The sequence below is a fragment of the Malaclemys terrapin genome, chromosome 16 (assembly GCF_027887155.1).
Source record: "Malaclemys terrapin pileata isolate rMalTer1 chromosome 16, rMalTer1.hap1, whole genome shotgun sequence".
NCBI classification, from domain to species: Eukaryota; Metazoa; Chordata; order Testudines; family Emydidae; genus Malaclemys; species Malaclemys terrapin.
The window spans coordinates 2459390-2485808 of record NC_071520.1 but is presented as its reverse complement, the minus strand read 5'-3'; the positions used below and the strand labels follow the sequence as shown (position 1 = coordinate 2485808).

General features: G+C 49.4%; 1 protein-coding gene and 1 non-coding gene across 5 annotated transcripts in view; both read right to left on the bottom strand.

The window, feature by feature from the left end:
* Positions 1 to 1814: 1814 nt before the first annotated feature.
* Positions 1815 to 26419, bottom strand: part of AP1B1 (adaptor related protein complex 1 subunit beta 1) — a 70950-nt gene continuing 46345 nt past the window's right edge. For 2 of the 4 annotated variants that reach the window (XM_054006039.1, XM_054006040.1), the window contains 13 exons: positions 23403 to 23568; positions 21926 to 22024; positions 19365 to 19624; positions 18546 to 18747; positions 17420 to 17440; positions 16703 to 16732; positions 16452 to 16592; positions 15407 to 15552; positions 13404 to 13533; positions 12497 to 12581; positions 11315 to 11401; positions 9624 to 9778; positions 1815 to 7288 (listed from right to left, as the gene is read on the bottom strand). In XM_054006039.1, the coding sequence (XP_053862014.1) occupies positions 7214 to 7288; positions 9624 to 9778; positions 11315 to 11401; positions 12497 to 12581; positions 13404 to 13533; positions 15407 to 15552; positions 16452 to 16592; positions 16703 to 16732; positions 17420 to 17440; positions 18546 to 18747; positions 19365 to 19624; positions 21926 to 22024; positions 23403 to 23568 (1597 nt within the window). In that variant the 3' untranslated portion in view covers positions 1815 to 7213. The remainder of the gene's footprint in view (positions 7289 to 9623; positions 9779 to 11314; positions 11402 to 12496; positions 12582 to 13403; positions 13534 to 15406; positions 15553 to 16451; positions 16593 to 16702; positions 16733 to 17419; positions 17441 to 18545; positions 18748 to 19364; positions 19625 to 21925; positions 22025 to 23402; positions 23569 to 26419) is intronic. The other 2 variants (XM_054006041.1, XM_054006042.1) reach the window with 2 other exon arrangements.
* On the bottom strand, positions 14249 to 14348 carry LOC128825017 (small nucleolar RNA SNORD125). The gene has a single exon (XR_008442570.1). It is a non-coding gene; the product is annotated as a small nucleolar RNA SNORD125 (small nucleolar RNA).

Below are 26419 nucleotides of genomic sequence, written 5' to 3'. Positions count from 1 at the left end.
TTAACGGGGAGGATACAGCTCCTCGTCTCCAACAGATGGAGGGGGAGAGTGGCTGTGAATAGAAAAAGGTGGTGTCATCTGGCACTGCTGGGCCCTTCACGCCATTGGAGGAAGGGGACAGTACTCCCTGCGGGATTAAAGGCTCAGCCAGAGTGATGACGAGTCAGCCTCAGGACACGTCACCCCTCCTCATGGTCCAGGCCAGGATCAATTATTTGTATTATAGGAGCATCTGGAGGTCCCAACTGAGATGAGATGCTGCATAGACAATCCCTGCCCTGCGGGCTTTAGAGTCTACACAGACAAGGCAAATAGAGAATCATCACCCCCCCTGTTCCAGATGAGGAACTGAGGGACAGAGATTCAGGGACACAGCACCTGGGACTGAACCAAGAGTCCCAGGCCAGCGCCCTACCCACCAGACCAACCTTTCCTCTCCAAGCAGCCATCAGCGGGCCACACTGCGATGTGTGCAATGCTCCACAGACAGCTGCCACAAGTCCTAATCAAAAAGGGCTCCCTTGAAGCAGAGAACTGGCTAGTCAGCTCCTTCCTGTCCCCTCCTCCTCTCTTCCCTCCAGAGCTGTCCCCTGAAGACTCCTCTCTCTTTCCCTCCCTGCTTTGATTCAGACACATTTAGGCTAATCCGATGGAATGCAAGTTAGCTCATGCAGAGACTTGGAACTCTATCCAGCCTGAACGCAAACCAGCTCCTGGTTCTCATCTGGCCCATGACACTGGGCCGGCTACAGCGATGGCAGGGAGCACTTGCAGCCACCTTCCTACTCCCCAGCAGCCAGATACAAGGGCAGGGATATTTTGAATCCCTCTGGGCACTACCTCACAGCTAATCCGACCCAGGGGAAGGACACTCTTGAGCGGTTCTTTTTTACATATCTGTTGCCCGGATGGAATTAGACAGTGATCCAATGCCAAGGAGTTATTAGGCTAAGATACAGCTATCACCAGGATAAATGATCACCGAGGGCTCAGCCAAACACAAGCTGTGCTGGTTTAAATTCAATCTGTTTAGTTAAACCAGTGCAACTTTTTGTGCAGGCACATTATTATAGCAGCCTAGAACAGCTTCACTTGCACCTGTACGTTTACAGCTCAGCTGATATAAACCAGGTATAATGTGTACAAAACCCCATCACTCCATCAGTTTAACTGGGCCAACGGTGTGTTCAGACTGGGTCTGAGTAAACAGGGAATTGCCTCTTGTTACCCTGATGAATGGTAATCTTGTGCTGATTGGATAGGAGATGCTAGGTCAGCAGGCAAACACCCACAACAAACATGGTGGCATACTTTCTGCCCCCTGACCCCACCCCTTCCACCAGTCACCTCAGCAGTTCTTCAGTCTCCCTGACAAAAGGGCTAACTCCTCCTCTTAATTTAACGGGTGTCATCGATGGATTACATCGGGTGAAGACGAGTCTTGTGGATAAGGGAGAAGCTGTGGATGTGGTATACCTAGACTTTAGTAAGGCATTTGATAGGGTCTCGCATGATATTCTTACCGATAAACTAGGCAAATACAATTTAGATGAAGCTACTATAAGGTGGGTGCATAACTGGCTGGATAACCATACTCAGAGTTGCTATTAATGGTTCCCAATCCTGCTGGAAAGGCATAACAAGTGGGGTTCCGCTTTGGGACCGGCTCTGTTCAGTATCTTCATTAACGACTTAGATATTGGCATAGAAAGTACACTTAAGTTTGCAGATGATACCAAACTGGGAGGGATTGCAACTGCTTTGGAGGACAGGGTCATAATTCAAAATGATCTGGACAAATTGGAGAAATGGTCTGAGGTAAACAGGATGAAGTTTAATAAAGACAAATGCAAAGTACTCCACTTAGGAAAGAAAAATCAGTTTCACACATACAGAATGGGAAGAGACTGTCTAGGAACGAGTACGGCAGAAAGGGATCCAGGGGTTATAGTGGACTACAAGCTAAATACGAGTCAACAGTGTGATGCTGTAGCAAAAAAAGCAAACGTGATTCTGGGATGTATTAACAGGTGTGTTGTGAGCAAGACACGAGAAGTCATTCTTCCGCTCTGCTCTGGTTAGGCCTCAGCTGGAGTACTGCGTCCAGTTCTGGGCACCGCATTTCAAGAAAGATGTGGAGAAATTGGAGAGGGTCCAGAGAAGAGCAACAAGAATGATTAAAGGTCTTGAGAACATGACCTATGAAGGAAGGCTGGAAGAATTGGGTTTGTTTAGTTTGAAAAAGAGAAGACAGAGGGGACATGATAGCAGTTTTCAGGTATCTAAAAGGGTGTCATAAGGAGGAGGGAGAAAACTTGTTCACCTTAGTCTCGAAGGATAGAACCAGAAACAATGGGTTTAAACTGCAGCAAGGGAGGTTTAGGTTGGACATTAGGAAAAAGTTCCTAACTGTCAGGGTGGTTAAACACTGGAACAAATTGCCGAGGGAGGTTGTGGAATCTCCATCTCTGGAGATATTTAAGAGTAGGTTAGATAAATGTCTATCAGGGATGGTCTCGACAGTATTTGATCCTGCCATGAGGGCAGGGGACTGGACTCGATGGCCTCTCGAGGTCCCTTCCAGTCCTAGAATCTATGGCAGCTAGGTCAGACTGGGCATGGAGATGAGGAGCTGTGAAAGGAGTAGGCCAGGGAGAAGGGATTTGTCCAACTCCATTATGGTTAAGAAGAGCCAGTCACTGCACAGATCAGAGAGCAGTGATCTGCATGACAGACAGTGCCAGCTCCAGCCCAGGTACAGTAGAGACCAGCTCACTGGATTAATCTTTGCTCACTGGCAGAGGAAGGGATTGGTGAGCCATTAGGCCTCAGCCAGTGCAGCAAACAGAATAAGCCAACAGGTATTTCAATAATAGTTTTATCCCGATAGGTCTAATAGTTAGAGCAGGGGACTAGGAAGGGGCTTGCTGGGTGATCACTGTAAGTCACTTCACCTCTGTGTCTCTATCCCAGTGTTGGAGGTGCTGTGTTTGAGGGGGGAGAGGAAGCGAAAGCAGCACTACTTACCCCCTTTGGGAAAGTCTTGTGTTATTGGGATGAAGAGTGCGGTAAGTGCCAGCTATTGGAAAAGGCCTGTCCTTCGGCTCCCCACGCAGGCGAGACGATCAGAGGGCCAGGAGCAGGTTGATCTTTAACACTGGGATCTGAGCAGCATACTTTTGAACACTGTGTACTTCAAATGATTGCTACAACCACCAAAAAACTAGTCAACTAAATCAAATCCCCTCTTGTCCTGCTCGTGTGGACAAAGGGGAAGCCAAAGCATTATGGACACAGCAGAAGAGATGGGTCCCATGGCCAGTGACAAACTCCTCTACTCAGCAGGTTCAGTACAGAATGAAATCTTCAGCAACAATCTTGTAACTGAGACAGAGGCCACTGGTCCACAACACACAATCCTGACCTAAGTGTCTACTGTGCTCCACTCAACCGTTTTACAGCTTCTTCTTCCTTCCAGGGATGTAGAGAGAGCTGGCTTCCATAGGCGCAAGGAAGATTACGAGACCTCAGCGATCCCCAGCTCATAGCTCAGCTAAAGTAGCACATGCCAGCTCCACTGCAGCCGTAGCTCTTTCTACTCCACTGGGTTATCGACAGCTGATGCTCAGTCTACCAATGCAGAGAGTAAGTGACCGTTGCAGACCTTTCCCTATCCACTCTCACACTACACCAGGACAGGAGACTGCTTATCTACTGGTAGTCACATAGTAAAATCCTGACCCCACTGAGGTGAACGGGAAAACTCCCAATTGATTTCAAAGGGACTTCGATATTACCCTTAGCATTTACATATTCTACACATAGCACTGGGGACAGGGAGAGAAAGTGGGCAGGACTATGGCAGTCCAGACCTTCCCCCATTCTTTCCAACCCAACCACATGGGGCCAGAAAGCCCATATCTGTATAAAAGCTTTTACTCCCCTGGAGATGCAGCAGAGGCTGGGAAAGGGATTCCACTTCAACTTGGAGTTGAGAACAGGAGTAAATGCAGTACATACCTGAGAATAGGACAGGAGGAATGGAACAGTTTTCCCCAGCTTACTCTCTCCTCTACTCCATTTCTGGGCTCCCTCTTGTGTTCAGAAGGGTGTGTTGCATCGGCTCCTGCTCTATTCAATGGTGAGATTATTGCTGTCTATACTCCTCCACAAGCTTTCAAGCAGAAGGAAGTTCAAAGACAGACTGAAAAGCAATGATAGCAGGTGTCCAAGGCTGCAGTAATGGAAAGAGGGGTGGATTTTCAGGTAAGTGGCTGACGGGGGTGGTGGTCTGGATATCAATGACCACCTGAGCTGCGGCCATATGGGCGACACCAGCTGTGGCCAGCCAGTGCGGAGTGATGTGATCAGCTAGTCTTCAGCAGGTTCAGATACATAAAACACCCTGTGATCTCTGCTCTGAGCGGAAAGTACTGATCAAGTTTCAATAGCTCCTGCTGGCCAATATCTTGGGCTGGCCCAGACACCACACTGAGGCTATGTCTACACTACTGCAGTAAATCGACCTAAGTTACACTACTCTATGTCAATAACGTAGGTTGACTTACTGCGGTGTCTACACCGCGCTGGGTCGACAGGAGACTCTCCCCCATCGACTTATCTTACTCTTCTCGTTCAGGGTGGAGTACCGGAGTTGACCAGAGAGCGATCTGTGGTCCATTTGGTGGGTCTTCAGTAGACCTGCTAAATTGACCCCCCCAGTGCATCGATCCAGCTGTAGTGTAGACATAGCCTGAGGAAGCTCAAGCTGCTGGAATCCTTGGCTGCCACTTAGTTAACAAACAAGCCTTTTGGGGTCCTGCAGTGGGGAAATGCACCTGTATGAACCCTGCTCTCGTTCCTCCCCTGCAGGCCACATGACTGAACATCAGCAATAAACTAAGGGGAAAGGGCTGAACTGATGCCAGAGGTGGAAGAAGTGTGTCCAAGTGGCAAGGCAATTTAGCAACCAAGCATTAGAAACCAGCATAGAAGGAGCATCTGTCACTCAGAGCCATCTATGTCCCTGTCCCCATCCTCTGCACAGAGCAGATTGATGGGAAGATGTCACCTTTATTCAATGTTACCTCTTTTAAAACACAAGTAAACATACGAGCTATATATATTTACTGTAGGGATCTGAAAACTCGCACCAAACACTTCTATTTAAGGGTGGTCAATTGCTTTTATTATTATTTCTGGAGGGGGAAAGAACATTAGTGTCACTGATCCAAAGGCAGAACCCCTGCCCCTCCCTCCCCCCTACAGAAGCAACAAATAGGAAAAGCCTTAAATGCTCAGCAGAGAAACAGCCGCGCCCCACTTCTGCTGGGATTGCCGTAGCTGATGAGCACAGGAGAGTTACATGGGCCCTAAAGGCACAAACATTCCAGATGCCACCCACTCCCCTGACCCATCAAAACCTATACTGGAAACAGTGATGGGGAGGGAGTCTGTTCGGATGGCTGATCACATCTGCTGTTGTGGTTAAGGAATCGGAACAGCACAAACACTGGAGGGGGAGCCTCACAGCGACAGCAACGGAAGCCCGATGTGTCCCAGGGCAGTTAGCAAACCAGTCAAACATGAGGAAACTCCTTCCTGGAAAGCTCAATTCAAGGACCGGCATCCCATGGTGATGGGAGGATTATAATGAATATTGGCATATGATTTGGTACATCCCTTATTAGTCTTCAGAGCCATCTCCTATGGAGTCACCGTGGCCTTAATACTAACAATGAGTATTTTGTCCTTCCTTGTGTTAATTCTGAGTGTGCATTATGTCCCCCAGAGATGGTAACAGCCCTCTTCATAGCAGTTGTGGGTACAGGCTGTGACTTCCAATGGTACTTAGCCCCCTAGGCTCTTTGACAATCCCAACCAGACTGAGGAAATACACGCTGAATGGAGGGTTTGCAGCGCAAGAAAAGGGGCTATTCTGTTCCAAGACAGATTACTCCTACTAACCCCCTACAGCCTAGGAAGAGATCAAACCCTCTCCTTAAGGGTACCTCAGTGTTTGGGGGTAAACTCAAACTAGCCTTTTAAAGGAAGAGATGACCTCTACTGAGATCTCTGTTCCAGGTCTGGAACTGCACTATCCCTTATAGAACCTGAGGGCTTGCAGGGGAAGGGAATGGAGCTTGTATCCGCAGAACAAAGAAAAGCAAGTGCCTTGGTCAGTTACATTTCAAAGGGGGAAGGAGAGCTCTAAATGGAGATTTGCCACCTTGAAAAAAATACTCAAGGCATCAATTCATCATTAGCTAGCTGCCTTCAAAGCTGTCCACTCTGCAGACACAAAGCTTTCGGCAAGTTACAGAACAACTTGATCTGCAGAGGCAGAGCCCCAAATCATTTCCAACTCCTGTTACACCTCCCCCAGCCCCCCAAATTCCCACAATCCCCCCCCGCTGAGACCTTGTGCCAAGCTTCAGCAAAGAGTCCCTTTTTATTGTCCACTCCTAGAAATAAGGGAGGCTCAGAGGCACATTAAGCACAAATCAGCACAAGTGATGGAAAAATCCAGAAGCAAGCAGGACTGGAAGCAAATCCACCTCAAGTAACAGGTCACCATGAGAGGAGGAGGAAGAAGCGGTGCTTCAGCATAGCTGTCCCATCAGAAGAGGGGTTATTAGCGATGAATTCTTCACCAGACAACACGTGTTTAAATGCAAGAGACCCATCACTGCTGTCTTCCCAGGGCTGGGCTTGGCGATGTAGCACAAGCCATATTTAAGCACCAAAGTGTTGATTCATTTATTTGGCTGGGAAGGTCAGGGGAAATGGATTTGAAGATAGTAATGAGACTCAATGGGCACTGCCTTCCCACCCAGATTCTCACGCACGCTCTCTTAATTTCAGTAAGAGTACAAGGGCAAAAAACAGGGCTCTTAAAAGGGGCAACGTCAGCAAAGAGGACACTGCATTACTTCACATGAAAGAATTCTACACTGATGCATTGAATCGCAACAAGATCCCTCCCCCTGCCCCCCTCTCCTCCCACCCCATCCCCAAAGAGCTGAAGATGGAATGTTAGGCTCTGCCGCTCACACCATTTTCAGCATCAGGGGGGCGCCAGTTTGAAGTTTCCAGAGTATCTTGATCTTGCATTTGTTCCTTCCAAGGTCAAGAGGAAACATGCACACAGGTTCTGGTCCCCATTTCCTCATTTGGGATGCGGGAGGAGAGAGAGGAGGATGAGGTGGGTGCCTCAGTTCTTCAGAATGGTTTCATATGCTTGGTAAACATACTGGGATACCTCGGGCGCTCGGCACTTCAGAGACAGCTGCACGGAAAGAGGGAAAAACAACTCAATGGCACCTTACTTAGCACTGCAAGGGAGGCACTCACTTTCGACTCGCCAGCAGTTAGTAACTGGGGCACTGGATCAGAATCTCCAGCGAAAGGTTTGTGGGTGGGTGAAGAGAAGCATGCTAAAGACCTAGTGGAATGGCCATCCAAAGCCTTCGAAGAAAACCTCGAAAGCTTTCGGTGCCATGATGTGCAGCAAAGCCAAGCCTCCGATGCCCTGCCACTCAACCGGGCATTGGCTTCCAAAGGCCAAACTTCACCTCCATCCCACACGGACCAGCCAACGTCTCCCCTCGTTGTTGTAAAACTGACTTCAGAGATACTGAGTCAGGAGACTAACGTTCGAGACAAAAGTTATTTAGGCTAAAGAAATTGATTCCCACATTTAACGTCACCCGCTTGCTTCCCTTCCCGAATTTGGGTCCCATCCATCCATTCCCTCACCCCGCATCATTCCCCAGGGCAGGTTGAGAGGCAGAGTTGCCTGCAAGCCATATGCATGTGATCTATAGGCACAAAAGGTATAGGGAGCACAAATGAGCTAGAGACAGTCACTCGCGCATGCACGCACACTCCCTAGCTCTGCCTGTTCGGGGCTTTGAACTGTTGGCTGTTAATACATTATTTACCTGGGTAGAAACCTGAAGTGTTATGTCTCATCTTTAATTGAAACTAATGCCTTGAAGTTACTTACCAGATAAGATTAAAATTTACACAATTCTCTTTGGTTTGAGCTCAATTAGTTCCTAAAACCAGAAATGAACGGGAAAGAAGAAATCCAGAACACAACTGGCAAGGTCCACTTGGGGGTTAGACACAGGGTGTAGTCACTAGGGCAAGGTTTCTCAGAAATCACTAGTGATTTGGGGTACATCCATTTTGGGGTGTTTGTCTGGAGACACCATAAGATGGGCCTGATGTTCAGAGGGTGGGTGCTTGGCACTTAAGCAGGCCCCTTTAAGGCTATTCAAGCTATGCATCCAAAATGGCTAGTCACTTTTGACAGTCTGGGCCAAGCCATGCTCTGCTAGCATTTTCCAGAAGAGTGTGTGTGTGTGTCATTTTATGTGGTTCTCACTTCCCCCAGCCCCCTTCCAAAACCTTCTGTGGTTGGATCTACCATGCATCAGCGGCCCCATGCTACTCAGGGTGTGCTGGAGGCAGCAACAGCACGAGGGAAAGAAATGAAATGAGGCGGACAGGAGGAGGAAATATCAGGGGTGAAATGATGAGAGCAGTTGTATACAGCGAAAAAAAGGGGGGGAAAATATAGTCTGCTAACCTCCAAATCCTGCAACATCAGGGGCAGGCCAGCGGTGGGCATGCAGCAACAAAACATACAGAGAAATGTGAGCCCAGATGCAAACGGAGAGCTCATCAGAATGCAACAGAACAAAAAAACTGCCAGGGGAACCTCTCCAGCCAGTTTCAGCTGGGGCTGGCTGAAACAGCTCACCACATTCTGATGACTGAGCACTCATGTCTCAGACAAGGGGAGTGCAGGGCTAATTGCAATCATCTGTGTTTGGGTTAATTCTTTGCAGCTGCTGTTGTCTGGCTCTCTCTATGGTCCAGGATACATGCTCTAGGGATTTTTTTTTTAAAGGAATCTTAGTCTGAATTTAAAGGAACACTATGAAAGTAAGCATTTTCCTTACTTGTGTTAGTTACTAACAGTACAAATGATTTGAGCTGTCTTAATCTAATACACTTCCCCAGTGTTTATCCTGTGTCACTATAACCTGTCCAACAACTCAGCTGGTACAGTCAGTGAAGGGTTCTGCCCCCGCCCAGCCCGTTCCAATGAGCACCTGTACAAGGGCCAGGGGAAGTTGAGCTCAGGTTAACCCCTTGCTTATCAGGAAGTGCCACTGCAGATCACCCAGCTTAACAAGACAGACTGGCCAATGACATCACCCGTTCTCACACACTAACACAAGGCTGCTGTGTTGGGGGTTGCCAACACCACAGAGGAATGTTTATTGAAAGGGAAATCTGAATCAGGGCCAACTTTCTAAGCAGAGGAGGCGGGGAATAAGCCTGGTGTCTTGAGGGGTACTAGTAGGGCTGCCAAAAGTCCCTAATCACAAGGGATGTCCCTTATTTCTTCACCTCTGTCCAACAAGATGGGGAATTGCTGAGTGATGCAAAAAGCAGCATGAAATAACCCTGGCCAATGGAGGTGAGTCCTGCTTAGTGTGGGGTGGGGCGGGGCGGGAGCGCTAAGAGAATAGGCCCTTATTTTTGAAATACATTGGCAACCCTATGTACTAGCCTATTTTGGAACAGGAGGGAGGAGCTGGTCTTACCGTGAAACTAGGACTGCCGGGTTGGATTCGTAGCTCTGCCAGGACCCAGATCCCATTGGTCAGTTTGAGAGACTGGTACAGCATGTCTTGGCCCTCTACGTTCCTCTTGGCTACGGTGAAGATGTTGCTGCCTTGAAGCTTGCTGCTAACAGCATCTGGGTGGATAGACAGACGCAGGTGAGTTGCTATGGCTAGGAGCACTGGAAATACTGTCAGCTGGATGTCACCATGCAGTGTGCTGCAGGAACCAGCTGTTTCTGGTTAGAAGGCCTGGAACATACACACCTTGCTTAAAAGAGGATTGAGATCCCAGATCAGTAAGAATCTGCGTGAAGTCTTTGAATTTGAAGCCAAATATGTGACAAGCAGTTCCTTTGCTTACCTGCCAAAACCCAAATTCAGGGGTCTGTTTCTCTTAGCACATGGCACTAAGCTGCAAAAACAGCTGCTCTGCTCCCCTGACTCGTAAGCCAACCTTCCTCCCAGGAGTGACTCCTAGGCAAATATACTGTCCAAGCAAATCCACAGCACTACAGCGTACAGCATATTCTCTGCATCATTCACTGCAGACTTATGGTGGAAGAAGCTGAGACTTCACCAGCAGTTCCTTAACAGACTCCTGCTAAGGATGAGCAAGGCTTGAAGCCAGCATCCTTATGCCATATAGTGACTCTTACAGGGAGGAGCGGGGCCGAGCTTAGCTGGGCCTCCCACAGACAGGGTCAATTCACTATTTCCTGGCACCCTGAGAAGGGCTCGATTTAAACACCGCCTGGAGTTCGTGGCTTTTGTGACGGAGGCAGGAGTCTCTAGGCGAACACAAGGGCAGCTCATTTCAGTCATTACTGAGCAGCAGTAGCATTTGCTCACTTCTGTCCCAAGCTGGATTGCAATAAACAGCTCAGCATGACATGCTCTGTATCTTGTTACCAAGTCTCTCAGCCACCCAGTCTCCTCTACCTTTCATTCCATAAAGGTCAGTACATTGTGCTGCACTGGAACAAGCAGCAGGGACAATGGATTTGGTCTGCATTGGTTTTTCACCCCCTTGATTCCTGCTGTGTCAAAACGGACATCTGACCCCAGACAGAAAACAAGGACTAACAATCCCATCCAGTCAAGGCAGCCACAGCTGCTTGGAAACAAGAGGATACGGAGGTGTGGGAAGAAATGAAATGAGATTTGCTCTCTGATTACACAGCAGGAGTTTATCTGATCTAGAACTGTCAGACAGCACTAGGGCACAATTAATGGTCTCTGCTTTGGCAAGGGGCAGGTAATTCAGGCGCTAACGGGTTGCTGCAGAAAGAGAACCTCACCGGGCAGCAGGGAAGGACCTGTTTGCCCACAACCTCTCCGCAGGAAAGGGCAGCACTGGAGCATTCAGCGAGCACCCTGGTTTGACGGGGCTCCATGGGTGCATTACAAAGCAGTGATCTACCCCACTGACTCAAACTAGTCAAGTCATCTCTGCTTGGCAATACCTGCTGTCACTCCACAGGAAATCAGAGCCAGAGGGTGGGGAGCAATTGACGCTGGCTTTGAAAAAGTATTGCTTTTGGCGCTACAGATGTGGATTATTCCAACCAATAGGTTTTTACAGCCTGCAGACACTAGGTACAGCCCAAACCAACTCAACACTAAGCTGAGTTTGGGCCCCATTTGGAAGGAGCTGAAGTACTGGAACTCACCTGCACTGAGAGGACAATCTTTGATCTGGAACTGGGCTTCATTCTCATTTGGAATGTCCTTCCAGGTGGCCAGGAACATCTGCCGCTCTGGAAAGGGAGACAAGTAGGTACACAGCGTGAAATCTGTGGGATCAGCCACCTCACTTGCACATCAGCTCCAGACAAACAACTCTGCCCAAGCCCCTTAAGGAAGAAGGACTCCCCTCCTTTCCACAGACACCCACAGGGAGTAGCCTCCAGCAATCTATGGAAGGAGGTCAGCATCAATACTTTATTCCCTTAGGACTTGTCTACATGGGGACACTTGGAAAATGAATCCAGATTAACTAAAGGTGTGAACTGAAAGTGAATTAGCTGCGTTAAACCCCTGTGTGGACACTCATTCAGAATGAAGTGGCTTTAATTCAGATTAGTTTAATTAATTGCCAAAGCATACACCAGCCCTGTTTAAAGTATTTCATTAGAAGAAGAAGAAAATAGTAATGATACAAGAAAAACATGACTGTACAATCCTGGCTTTGAACAATGAGGGCAGAACTGTACTGGAGCACGGCTGAATCTAGCACTGTTCTGCTACATCCTTGCTTAATTTTTCAGCATGGCTGTAGTATCTTGTGTAGACGGGTGTGCGTGCGCACACATGTATATTTTTCCACACACACGTCGCATTCTAGAGGACTCCTAGAAGGGTCAGAATCAGATGAAGGTGGGGCGTGGCTCTAGTTATGCTCAGTAACTGTCTCCAGTCCTTTCCCAAGCCCTGCTGTGGAAAGTGGTGGAAGAGAAAAGCAGTGAGGACCAATGGCTTGATAATGGGCAATTCAGCCCTAACTCCAGGCTTACTGAGGCAGCGGTTAACTCGGCTCGGACGCCTCCTGCCCTGTTCATCAGAGCTCAGCCCTGCGGTGTGACATTCCCAGATTCATTCTCCTCATTTCTCTTAAAATGAGTCCCAAGAGTCATGAACTACAGGGCTAGAAATACCACACTGTAAGGATTCCATCTGAACAGGATACAGCATCAGCTAAGGATCAGCAGTGGAATTGCATCTATGCAGGCAACATTTCTGTACTGCCTACAGGCGTTCTCACACTATCTCCCCTCTTCCATTTACTCACTCACCCACACCCTGTCTCGTTACCTTCTCCCACAAGTCCAGGATAGAGAATCCCATCAACTCACCCATCTTCCCATCTTCCACAAAGAGGATATGCAGTGGGTACAAGGTGCTGAAGTAGAACACATCAATGTTGTTCTTCACTGCAACCTGGTACCAAGGGGAGAGAGGGGGTTAGCTTCTCTTCCTGATCTAGCCCAGGAAGGCAGTTCACAGGTGAAACCCGACATGACATACACGGATGTATTTGATGCAAGGCACAGGGTCTAGTGGAATCAGCACAGAGCTGGGAACCAAGAACTCCTGAGTTCTAATCCCAGCCTTTAATCTCTTAGGCAAAGAGTTAAACTGGTCACATGGTGCTCACAGTGGCAGAGCACTGCCAGCATTATTTAACTGAAGAGCAGAACTGTAATAAAACTGGAGAACAGCAGCCAGTCCCAAACCTACAATCTTACACTCCACTGTAATTATCCTGCTCTTAGACCCCATTCCTACTCAGTAGCTGGAGCAGAAAGATCAGGCCAAGCCTGGGTACTGACTGCTAGCACTTTGTGAAGCTGGGAGGGTGTATTCAGTTGCATCTCTTGGCCTAGCCATATGCTGAGAAGGGCTCCCTGTTCTGTAAGCAGAGAAACCAGTCTGTGTCAGAGCTCGACACTGGACCAGAACAAGGTTTCCCTTTTCCTGGAGAAAGAGAGAAAGCAGCAGGGAAATACTGCATCTCTCCACGTCCCATCTCAATATTCTGGCATTACCCATTTCATCTCAGCTTCCCTTCCTGCCCCTGCAACTAAACTTCTGGTTTAAAATGCTGGTACGAGTTTCAGATTCTCCGCTGTGGCTCTCCTTGCCCATCCCAGCCCTACTGTGCCATTTAGACTGGTCCACTAACGAGGCTCGTGTGCACTTGGGAGCAAAGGCCACCAGCACATCCCTGCTGCTTTCAGTGCCTCCCCCACACAGCCTCACCTGGAGGTTGTTAAGAGGATCCATCTTCATGACAGAGCCAACTGTGTTCAGAGGGAGGGAGATCTCCACAGTCTGGTTGGGAGCAAGAGGGGCATGGATCTGAAGAGGAGCAGCTGGCGCCAGGCCGAAGCTGTGGGGACACCCCAAAGAGTAGGTGAGTTAGTGGAAAGAGAAAGGCGGCACCTAGGATTTCTGTTGCTTGTTGTAAGTTTCCTGCCAGGTGGTGGGAGGATGCTAATGACAGCACATGTCAAATCTCCTTCCCTGGATGGCGCACACACCAGCTTGTAAGTATTTCCACCTTGCTGATCTGGCAGCATGGCAGATTGGCCTGCGCAATTCCAGCCTGTGATGTGCTCAGGGACACTAAACCACACCGATAGCCTGTGTGCTCACACTCTGCAACTCCTTCCTTCCTCTCTCTGCCTATGCTGGGCACTCACACAGCATCATTACCGCTCACACACACTCCATTCAAATCCTCCTCCCAAACTATGGAGCAGCACGTTCAACCACCACACACCAGATCATCCACAGTCAAAGCAGAGCATGGCATGTCTGACCATCACAGGTTGTTGATTCAAACCCGTTACATCTCAACCATGGTGGGTATGGGGCATTGGCAAGTATCCAAACCCTGAGACCTTGCATCTTTATTTCTAGGCAATCTCAAACTAGTAGGGACAACTCCAGAGCCCTCAGCCACCCCGTGAGCCGGGGCTGGAGCGCCTTTTGCTCCTTTGGACACACAGGGAGTGTTATTCAGCTTAGCAGAAGACACACGGCTAACGAGGAGGACCCGTTACCGGCAACAGGGGGGATCTTGTTCAATCTCAGTTCTTAAGTGAGGGCCAGCCTCTTCAGTCAACTTCTTAGAGGCTCAGGTTTACTCATCACCATGGGCACTCAGGGAGAGAAGGATCATCACGTGAGGCTGTTTCTACCTTGATGGGACTACAGGATTGCTATCTACCCAGACTTTACGTGGTCACCCCTGCCCTCTAGCTCCACAGACACTTCCTTCTAGTGCTTGTCCAGCCTGAACCTCTGCTGCGCACCAAGATGACTCTGAGGTTTAGTTTCCCTAGATGGTTGGACTCCCCCAGGCTGTAATGCAAGAGGAGCAGTGATGGCCCTAGAATAACTAAAGGAAAAATGCAGGCTCTGCTTCCCAGCAGTTGGTGGACACGTGGTCACTACTTTTCCTTTAGAGCCTGACTATAGAAACACTTCATTCGCAACAAGCTGGGGCATAGATCTACTTTGCACTAGCCTACCGTGCTCTAAGTGTCCACATGGACCCTACTGCAGCACACTAAAAGTCCCACTTTTCGCTTTGATCTGCTCCCACTTCAAAGCTGAGTAGATCAGAGCTCACTACAGACCGACTCCGCTTTGAAATGGGAGTATACAATGGAGCTCTTAGTGCACGGCAGCAGGCTCCACATGGACACTTACTGTACAGCAGGTTAGCGCAGGGTAGATTTACACCCCCGTTCTCCGCAAATTGTGTGTTTGTAAGACAGGCCCACAGTCATTTTAGCACCATCACTGCCCTTTGCCCGTTCCCTACACATCCACCATTGCCTGCTACCCCGACAGGAGTCATGGGTACTGGCCAGCAGGAGATATGCCGTGTGCAGTGCACACAGCCCCTTCCACCCAGGGCACACACCAGCACTTCTCTTGCCAAAGCTGTTCCCATCCTAAAGTCTTTTCTGAGCTTAGATCTCATGAGCATATGATTGGTACAGCAACACTGATCTTCCAGAACTAGCAACAGACCCACCTGCCAGGCCAGGGGCTTATAGGTTTTGTCACTGCCAAGTTCAATCAACTGTGCTCCCATATCAATGGGCCAACAGGAGCTCTGCAGACAGCTCACCCCTTGCTTCCAACCATATCCCACACTGCCAAAGAGGGTATCCCTCCCCAGACTGAGCAGACTCCTGGGATCACCAGATGCATAGTGTGCTGCACTAGCAGCCCAGCAGGTATTTTACCTGTTACGGTTGAACTGGATGGCAAAGTCAGACATGACCTGCAAGGCCTTGTTAGTTAGTAAGAGATCCATGGAGATGGCGCCCACCTGGCGGCTGAACGTGCCAGAAATCTCCAGGCCCTTGGCCTTCATGGCTGGGAGCCAGACCTACATTATGTGAAGACAGAAGAAAATTATTTTGACCTGATCTAAAACACAAGGTGAACTGCCTATCACAGAGGACCCAAACAGGACTTAGGAGTCCAGGTCTCAACAGCAGGAGCTCCTGACCTGTCAGGACAGCACAGTCAGACAGTCCATCTGCAAGTTTAACATTTTACTGCTACAGGTAGGAAGTTAAGGATTTAAAATCAAGATTCCCTGGCTCTCCTCCAGCTCAAAGGCAGGGAACATACCAGACATGCATGTAACCTGCCTGCGAAGGAACAGGCACTTTCTAGCCCATGGGGACCCAGGCCCTTTGTGTCACATCTTCCCAGTACACTGGCTGGCTCTTGGAAGGAGTCGTTAATGTGGGCCAGGGTGTGAATACCTGCAATACACTGGCAAGCTCACTAGTGCTGCCTCTATGCACAGATAGGCTCCGGTTTCTAGGGACACAAAATCCTCTGGGATAAACCCTCATTCTCTCCTTCACTCTGAGGCCTAACAAATGGCAGCCGCTCCTCAAAGGAGGGGGTCTCCAGACTGTCCCCACCACCAGCTGTTCTAGGACGGGGAGGCACCCTGTTGATAGACTTACCCACCTGGACAGAGAGATGGTATCTAAGACACATTAATGTATATGTCACCCTTGAACATCCTCCATGTGTGGCTACAGCTTGCCGGACACAACCCTCCACAATTTCACCTGAGGATTTACACTTCACCCCCTTCCTGGGGCATCCCCAAGTTCTACCAGCTTGGGGCAGCTTAAGACTTTCCTGTGGATCCCCACCCTATGTTGATTTTTAATAGCAGCAGTCCATACAACCTGGCAATGTTAGAGCCCAGATAGCTAGAGCCAAAGCCTTGGGTGGGAGGTCAGTACAGGCAGTGCCACTCACTGTTTTGGGTGCTACGTGGGATCCTGACAGTGTGCCCACTCCACCAGCCAGATCAAAGAGGTCTCCCAAGCCACCACTGGGGGGTGGCCCGAGGTTTGCAGGCATCACTGCGCTGGGAGCTGTAAAGCCGGTGCCACCCATCTGTATGAAACAAGGAAGCCAGTTACTCTGGGCACCATGAAAGAAACGAGAGAACAAAAAGGAAGGTGCAAAATGTGACAGACTGGTAAACATGGAAGATGCACACTCACTGCAGGACTGCCTCCTACATCGCTTCTCAGCTGCAAAGAGACAAGAAACAGGAACATCACTGAGAGCAGTGGCAGGCGAATAAAGAGCGGGTCAGATGCGGGGGCGGGGAGGGGAAGAGAATCTCCAACACACACAGCCATGACCCATTTTACCAATGGTTCTTTAAAAAGCACTGGACGAAGGGTGGGGTCAGGAACTGTTCCAAGACTGCTTAGCAGGCCCTGTGGCTTCGAGTCACTGGGACACATTTGTTATTTCACTGTCTGCTTCAGATCTGCTTTTTGCCAACATCTAACAAGCTAAGCATCACACACACACCAACCAAGAGCAGAGACACAGACAGAGACAGCCAGAGAGACCGATAGTTTAGAAGAGATGGGGAACTCATAGATACTCTTATAGAACAAAGTTTCTCTCTTCTCTGCTGCCTTGGAGGTGGGGTATTGGAGCAGGTTCCCAGTGGGAGCCCCGAAGGGTCTAAGGTAGTTGGCTACAATTTGAGTGGGACAGCACTATATGAAACATGGGTCTGATGGCCTTGAACCAAGCTAACTGATGGCCTTTCTTCATACCCCACTCCAGGCATATAGTAGCTCACAAACTCCAACTGTTCCTTCTATATTACAGTGACAGGGAGCAGGGATCGGTGAGGGGAGCACACGGGAGGTTGGCTAGGTATATTCCAGAGCGCTAGTAAAAAAAGGGCTGATCCATACCCCTTCAGACTCGTCCCCCATCTCCAAGAAGAAGCAGGCAAGGTGAAGAGAAGAGCCAGCCACATGCACAGAGACACAAGCCAGGAGAGAAGAGAGACAAACAGGGAGACAAGAGAAGGGGAGGGAGGGAACAGAAATTAGTCCAACTTCATTGCCACTCAGTACATCAGACTGGCATAAGTATTCAGGGGGCAACTAAAACACTGGAGTCAACAGGTCCCCAGAGAGACCCTATCCTAGAACACAAACAGAGCCAGGGAGGTGCCATGTTGGCTGGTGCTTTTTAGCTTTGGAACCTGCATCTTTGATGACACCACATGTTTCTGCCAGCTTAGAGCACGTATGAGCAGAGCCCTCCTCTGGTTTGTTCACACGGATACCCTACTTTGCTGACACCAACCCAGGAAACTGAGCAAACAGTTCTGACTTGTTACTTGGGCCAGATCTACACCCCTTTAAAGGGCCCCTAGCAGAACACTAGTTATTTCTCTGGCTACTGATTTTTCAGCTCACAAATAGGCTACTACAGACCTTCTGGGAGCCTTCCTCCCACATCAGGAAGGGACCACCATGGCACCTGCTTGCTAGGGACAGAACAAAAAGGTGAGCAGCCCTTACGCCAGACCAGTAACAGGCCTAGAGCTCAGAGGAAGCTTTGGAATCCAGCCGCTTTTCATGCCAAGCCGGCGTTCCATTTTGACATCAGCCTGGCTCTCCAACAACTCCCAGTCCTCTTGTGCTGGGTGCCCTGCCAACACACTGACTGCCCAGGTCAGGGATTTCCAGCTTTGCTGGGAAAGTGTGGCAGTTTAGAAGCCAGACCATGCTGTGTCCACTGCTTCCCATTACATGGTGTATGCTCGAAGTCCAAATCCCAGCCTCAGGATGGCAAGAACCTAGGCTAGAGCACATAGAGCTGGACTGGAAGCTGTGCACTACATGGACCTGGATTCACCAGTAAGGTGAAGATGGAAGCCTTGTGTATCATTAGCAGGATGCTCCATAGTGGTTTAGGTTATTGACACAGCCAGACAACAGATGAGCACAGCTGTCAGCGAGGGACATACCTTGATTCACAACCAACGCACTGGCCATTAGAAATCAAGCATACAGACCCATGACCTACCAAGCTGTCCAAGCCACCTCCAAGAAGATCCACAGCCCCCATCTGCACAGAGGATGTAGCAACAGGAGGTCCGCTCACTGGGGGGCCCAGGTCAAGGTTCAGGAGGTCACCAAGGAGGTCACCCTGAGTTGGGATGACGGCTGGTTGCTCTGAAGGTGGGGCTCCTGATGGGGCTGCGTCAGGGCTCTCTGCACTTTCGCTCCTGCAGAGGGAGTCAGAGAAGGTGAAACATGTGACACCATAGGGAGATCTGGGTGACCTAACAGACATCGGGCCTCACTGCAGAAGGAACAGATTTCATTCCAACAGGCTAGGGCAAGGAATATTGAGAGACATTCTCTCCCAGCCAGAGCCCACCCAAGCCAGAGGGCCAATATTTCAGCATTATTATACTGATCAGAGACTTGTCTTCCACTTGCACGTGTACCCTGAACACTGGATCTAAAGGGGGCCACTTATTTCAATCTATGCTGACTTACTACTGCAGGGGGATGCTCTCCCCAGTGGATAGAGAGAAGCCATGCACCAGAAGCCAACACCAGATGGCACCTCAAAAGATCTTCAGTTCAATGCTGAGATCATCAGTGGCCTCTGCAGACCCTGCAAGGGGCTCATGTACTGCTGAGAATATGGAGGGGTAACTTGGCCCCACGGCGAAGTGCATCCCTGGGAAGGGGCGGACTGAGTGCGGCTCAGCACTGCTCAGCCTAAATGAACAAGTGCTGGCGGTTTCCAGGTGGAGTCTGCAGAGGGCAGATACTGTCAACAGAAGGAACAGAAAGACTGCTGGATGCAGCTAGAGAGATGCCAGGTACTCACGACCCTGTCCGCGGAGGCAGGCTCTTATGCACAATGCCTCTGCTCCCCTCCACGAAGGCACTGGGAGGCTTATGATAGACAGAGGCCAGCGTGCCAATGTAACAGATCAGCTCGTCCAGCAGGGTCGGCTCAATCAGGTCCGTCTCCTCGGAGATGAGGGGCTTCTCCGCAAGCACCACTTCCTTGGCAGCTACAGGATCAGTGGAGAGCAGACGCCAGTAGATGTAGCCACGGTCCCGCAGGTCCGGATTATCAGAGTCCTTTGGGAAATGCAGCAATTAGAGCAATTCATGGGCTGGCTGAATCTAGCAGGGGAGGAGGATACAGACTACTAATCATTGGCCTAGGAAGCAGCATTCATAGTCTCCCTCCAGGACAGAGGCCAACTGCCGACAAATTCTGCTGCAGGTATTTGGTAAGGGAACGGGGGCAGAAGAGAAAATCTAATCAACGCTACCAGCTGTACACATGCTGCAAGGTGTAAGCATTTTGGTGAGTATTCTTTAGTGGGGAAACAAGAAGGGAGAGAGGGACAGGCAGCTCTGCTCCCTGTTCTGAAGAAGTCTGTCTTAAGCAGGTTTGTGGTAAGGCTGCAACACAGAGCAAAATGGGCTCAAGAGGAGATCAAAGCTGGGAATTTCTGGAAAGCTTTAAAAGGTTTAATTTTGGTGACTTATTTAGCACGAATGAGAATCTCCAAAGCATTTAATTGCATGCAGAGAGGTTTCTATCATACATAAAACTAGCCAAGAAAACCCTCTGGCTGTTTCCATAAAGCCCTTCCAACTAACATGATTAGGGCCCTACCAAATTCACGGCCATGAAAAATGTGTCACGGACTATGTGCTTTTACCTTGTACTATACAGATTTAATGGGGGAGACCAGCATTGTGCTAATTGAGGGTCCTGACCAAAAAGGGAGTTGCAGGGGAGTCACAAGGTTATTTTTTTTTTTGGGGGGGGGGGGGGGGGGGTATTGCCACACTTAGTTCTGCGTTGCTGCCATCAGAGCTGGGCGGCCGGAGAGTGGCAGCTGCTGGCTGAAGGCCCAGCTGTGCAGGCAGCAGCGCAGAAGTAAGGGTGGCAATACCATACCATGCCAGCCTTACTTCTGCGCTGCTGCTGGCGATGGCTCTGCCTTCAGAGCTGGGCTCCCAGCCAGCAGGCGCCGCTCTCCAGCTGCCCAGCTTTGAAGGCAGCACCACCGCCTGCAGCAGCAGCACAGCAACTCCCCCATCAATAACATTGCAACCCCCCCCCCCCCCCACACACACACACACACGCACGCACAACTCCTTTTTGGGTCAGGACCCAACTACAACTACAACACTGTGAAATTTCAGATGTAAATAGCTGAAATCATGAAATTTATGGTTTTTAAAATCGTATGACTGTGAAATTGACCAAAATGGACCCTGAATTTGGTAGGGCCCTAAACATGGATCCATATTTAAACATTTCTATTGCAGTAGCACCTAAAGGCAACATTCAGACTGTAGAATACCCAGCACAGTGGGGTCCAAGCACACAGTGACAGTCTAACACTGGCAAGCATGCGGCGAGGGACTGCGTGAACATCCCCCTCTGGGAGTCAGTGCACTCTACTGCTGTCCCTGGGTAGTTGCTGAACATTTCATAGCAGTTATCACACCAGTCTTCCCTTTAATTCCACTGATTCACCGTGAAGGACAAGCCCTGGCTCTGCCTCTCCTGCTGGAAGGAGCACTTCATCCTCTGGAAACTGAATAGTCTCAACGAGGTGAAAAGGCAAATGTCTGCTGCTCTCACTAGCTCTCCTCCAGCAGCCCTGCCAGCATTCAGAACAATGCTCTAGTCTCTGGCGCTCAGAATGTCATCGAGTGTAAAGCTCCTATTGGGGCAGTCTGAGCAAAGGGTTTACAGCGTCAGAGCCGACATCAAGAGGCTCAACTCAATGAGAAAATAAGGGACTGATGTTTTGTTTGTGGGGTGTAGAACAGAAGAGGGGTCCTCAGAGGGTAAAATCAACAATTAAGGTGCAAGGTTCATTGTGGTAGCACCACCCCACGTAAAGTCACTACTGCTACCTTGCAGCCATACCCAGTGGTTCTTCAGTACAGTCCAATCATCCACCCCCTGCCAAAGGCCAAGACTTACTGCTGGAGGGATTTTATAGTCCAGGCAGCCCTGGGAAGTAAGACTTCACAGATTCTAATCGGCAGCCCAGAGTTCTCCCACTATGTTGGCAACAGAACAATGTTTGATCAAATGTAGCTGCACGGTAGTCATATGGCTGTTCCATTACTCTCAAGAGTCCAGAGACCTGTCAGCAGACCTGCTCTCTAGAATAATCTGTACCATCATCATCTGATTCTGGAGCAAAGCTAAATGGCTGGGGAGTCCCTCTGTCTAGTTCTCCCACTATTTGACCCTGTTCATTCTGTAATGGGACAGCCCAGGACGTTCCCCATTCTGACACAGCAAGCCCCACACTGTCCATAAATGCTAGTCTGAAAGCACTGCTAGCTTTAGAGCTGGTGGGCAAACCGCCCCTTTCTCATGGGCGAGAGCTTGTTACACACCTGAGTAGCCAGGCTCAGCACCTGCTGCACCAGCTCCTGGGTCTCAGTGGGCTTCTTTAGGAAGAGCTTCACAATGGCGGTCAGCAGCTGCAGCTGGACCTGCACCGTGCAGGCAGGAGAGAGTTAGGAAGCAGGCAGACCAGGGGCGTGTGGGCACATCTGAATGTCAAGTACGTGCACCTCCCATCGTGCATGGATACAAGCCTGCACCGGTTGAAAACTCTAACCCAGGGTGAATAACTAGAAGTGGGGGATGCTTTAAACAGTCATCAGCCAACAGATCAACAAGACCATCGCAGGCCAGATCAGCAGCCTCCTTAAACCACTCACTCCTGTTCAGACCTGCTACGGCCCACAGTCTCAGAGGGTTCAATGACAGGTTATTGGGTTCAATGGGAGAACAACTGGGGTGAAATTCTAGAGCCAGTGTATGCAGGAGGTCAGGCTAGATGAGCTGAACCGTCTCTCCTGGCTTTAAAAGAGAATTTACGAGTCACACCCACATGAGGATGGTCAATTTCCCTCTTCCCCTTGATCTGAAATGTTATGGGACATACAGTTTATATGGATATTTTGTGTTTATTTATAGACTTTTCTCCAGGCTCCTTCCCCATGTCAGTATCAGAGCATTTTATAAACGTGAATAGGCTTATCCTCCCCTTCCAGAGTGTTGCGGGGAAGTATTACCCCCATTTTACAGATGGGAAACTGAGACACAGGGGGACTAAGTGATTTGCCCAAGGTCACACAGGATGTCAGTGGCAGAGGCAGGAATAGACTCTACATCTCCCAGGCCCAGTTCATTGTATTAATCCCCAAACACTCCTAGGGTTAGGGCAGCCTCACAAGCTCACTCCCTGCCTCCTCCAGGCTAGAGGCAGAATCCAGAGCTACACAAAGTGTTTCAATTGTTTTGCCTTGACCTTAGTTTACTACAGCAGGAGTGGTTGTGGGCATGTCCTGATCTGAGAACTGACTGAGATCCCATCGCCTGGGGACAAGGTGCAGAAGTCATGCTCTCAAGCACATCCCATGGGGTGAAAGTGTTTAGGGAAATGAAGAAGTAATTACACTGCTCAGCTCAGCACAACCGCCCAGCACAGCATACAAGCTACAAATACATCTTTGCTTCCTGGCTAAGTCTCCTGTAAATGAGCAGCACAGACATTCACACTGGGACCACTCTCAGAACTCTGGAGGCAGTTTACAAGTTAATGGATAACTGAAACCCTACACAGTCTTAGGGATAGCTCTGCAGACCAGAGTCCTCAGTTCATCCAGAGAACAGGAACAGCACGGGCGGCTTCCCCCATGCTGGCCCTGCAAACCTCAGCTTAGGGGCACAGATCTTTGGGGAAAGGATAGCTCAAGAGCCAGGTCTCTTTGTAAAGGTTAAGCAGTGACTAGAGAGAACCTGTTCTGTGATCCATCCTTCCCCCAGCCCTGTCCATCTGACTTTCCAGCTCCATCCCATCACCTGGGTGCTCTCATCATGGAAGCCCTCCAGAAAGCTCTCCAGCAGCTCATCCGCGTTGTCAATTCGCTCCGCGTATTCTCCCACAATCCAAATCATGGCAGCCCGGGCCTCAGGCTCGTCAAGAGAGTCCAGATTCTCACACAGGGTGGCAATCACGCTCTCGTACCTTCACGGCAGCAGACACAGAGTTAAGCAGCTCATGGGGAACCAGACAAAGCCTACCACCCCTGGCCTCCCCCCAGGAGAGTTTCTTTGCAGTGCGTGAACTGGCATGTTGTGCACAAAGGCAAGGTGGTAAGTAGTGAGGTGTGTCACACTCCCCACCCCCTGAAAGGCTACTCTCAAGTTCAGGACTGTTTTCCGGTAGAGATGAGATTACTGGAAGTCTGAGCTACAGTGAATGAATGCCCCAGAGCATGAGCCTATCTTGACAAGAGTTAAGATCGTTCCTTCTAGCGGGACTAACACACCCTGCATCTACGCAAAGCCTCTCAGAGCAGTCTGAGTCTTCCCGCTAGGTTCAGTCAGGTCTGTTCCATTGGGTCATGGCCAGCGGGGAAAGAGAAGAGTTACTACAGGCCCTTGCTGCTAGGTTTAGATCCTTGAAGCTACTGGTGAGTGACTGAAAAAGAAAGGAAGGGAGGATTGAGACCATGGAAAAGGGGGTGGCTGGAGTGTGAACAGGAGAGGTTGTGAGAAGAGTCAGATATTGAGAAAGCAACATTTTTGCTTTAGGTCAACTGAAACCAAAGAATACAGGAAGCCCTTTGCAGGACTCATGTTAGCCCATCAGAAGGGAGGCTCGCTTAGCTCAGCTCCCTTGTCTCCCTTTGTTTGACTGTACTTGGCAACGGTACAGTCAAACAAAAGCCAGGAGATTCCAAGGGTTCCAGCACGTGCACTCTTCTCCTCCAAACGCTTCTCCAGCTGCTGGCTCCTACCGCTGCCTTTGGGGAGTCTCTGCAGTGCTCTGTTCAGAGATAGCATCTAGAGACAGACCCTTTGTTAGCAGCAGTCGGTGTCCAGGGCTTTTGCCTTTGACAAAATCAGATATTTGTCTAGTGCAAGTCTGCCACGCACACTAGGGCTGGGTCTACTCCAGCTACGTCGTCGCTTTTTCAGAGGGTATAGGCCTGGATCCTCTAGCCTCTCTAGAGAATTAAGTCATAAGCTACTCATCCTGGTCATCCTCTGCTATCTTCTCCAGCTGAGTGGCAGTTGTGACATTACACCCCATATTCTTCATAGAAATATTGTTATATGAATATGGCATAACTAAGATCTGTTTTATGGAAGATGGGTCAGGTCTCATTGGAAAGGTTCTGATTTACTGAATGTGATTATCTAATTTGTATGCATGTATCATTTCTGTATCTGAAATTAGAAATATTGACTAAGTAATCATTACATCTGTGTTTTCACCTGAGGAATGCCTACCAGACAGTTTGCAAACAGCCTGGATGGACCATAGGGCTTTGAAGTTACTAATCTCCCTCCTTCCTGAGAAGTTTCCTGGGATACTGCTTTGACACTGCAGGGTCATGTGATCATGTCACCTGATACAGGATCTCTTAAATTGCTGGTATTTTTCCACAGGATGGGAAACAAAGGATTCCTGCCATATGCAAATCCTATTTAAGGTTGGGGAGCGAGTTAATCAGGGCTCTTCTCCACTGCCTCCCCACCCAAGAAGGAAGACTGCTGAAAACACCTGAAGAAACAAAGGAACTAAGCTGGTGGAGGCAGGGGCTGAGCCCAGGTGAGAAAAGTCAGCCTGTAAAAGGAATCCCTGGAGATTTAAGCTGCAAGCAGTGCAGTTTACCTTCAAGAAACTCTGCAACCTGCTTGAAACAACATTTAGGGTGAGAAATTATTATTTGTAGCCAGTATTCCTTAGCGTATTAAGCTTAGTTTGCATGTTTTGTTTTATTTGCTCAGTAATCTGCTTTGATCTGTTTGCTATCACTTAAAATTTACCTTTTGTAGTTACAAAGTTGTTTATCTATTCCAAAATCCAGTTTGTGCACGACAGGGGGGGGAGGGGGGGAGGGGGAAGGGCAATATCTGTGCACATCTTCCTCCACATTGAGGGAGGGAGCGAATTTTATGAGCTTACACTGTATAGATCTCTATACCATACAAGACAATATAATTTTGGGTTTACACTCCAGAGGGTGTGCGCACCACAGTGCAGGGCAATTCCCCAAGCTGAGTCCTCCCACGCAGAGCTGATTGCAGACTGTGTGTGATTCTACAGCTGGGTGTGTCCCTCCCTGTGTATGTGCTGGAAGGGGCTTGAGAGCCTGTCGCAGCAGCACAGAGTAAGGGGAACCCAGGCTGGTGGGATAGGCGGGCTCAGTGGGACCCCAGCACATCAGGTGGCATCCTGGAATGGGGGTCCAACCCGTCACAGCAGCCTTTAGCTGACAATTACTGCCAGAGATGCCATTATTTCCTGTTTGTGACAGTCCCTGATTCACTATAGATGAGGTCTGAATTACCCCCCTCCCTGCTATGCTGAGACACAAGAGGGAAGAGGACTTCAGCACGTTATAATGCAACAAGGAGCCCAGCTCCCCCCCACACACATCAGGGCCCTTCACTAAAGATGCTGCTCATTTGAGTCTCCTGTCTCATTCAGCCCTACTGTTCTCTCATGTCTATGGATGTGGTCACATACTAGCATCAGAGAAGCTGAGTCATGAGGAGAGAGGTTAGAGCCAGTTGAATATGCTAATGCATGAACCCCAAAATCACTTCAAACTTCTTGCCTGGTTATCTGATCTTTCTTCTGGGGCTCCATCCCACCTTTGGGTCTTGAGGCTCAGAGCCGTGGCTGGCTTTCCTGTACCCCAACTTTATACTCACAAAAGACGCCACCCCTACTTCATGCACAGTCCACCTCCAGCCAGGGATTCAGTCACAAAGACGGTCAGCCTCAGATGTAACTGACAGCCATCCATGTCTTAAGTGTGTTGCAAAACCCAGACTTCATGTGTCCTCCCTCATGTCACAGG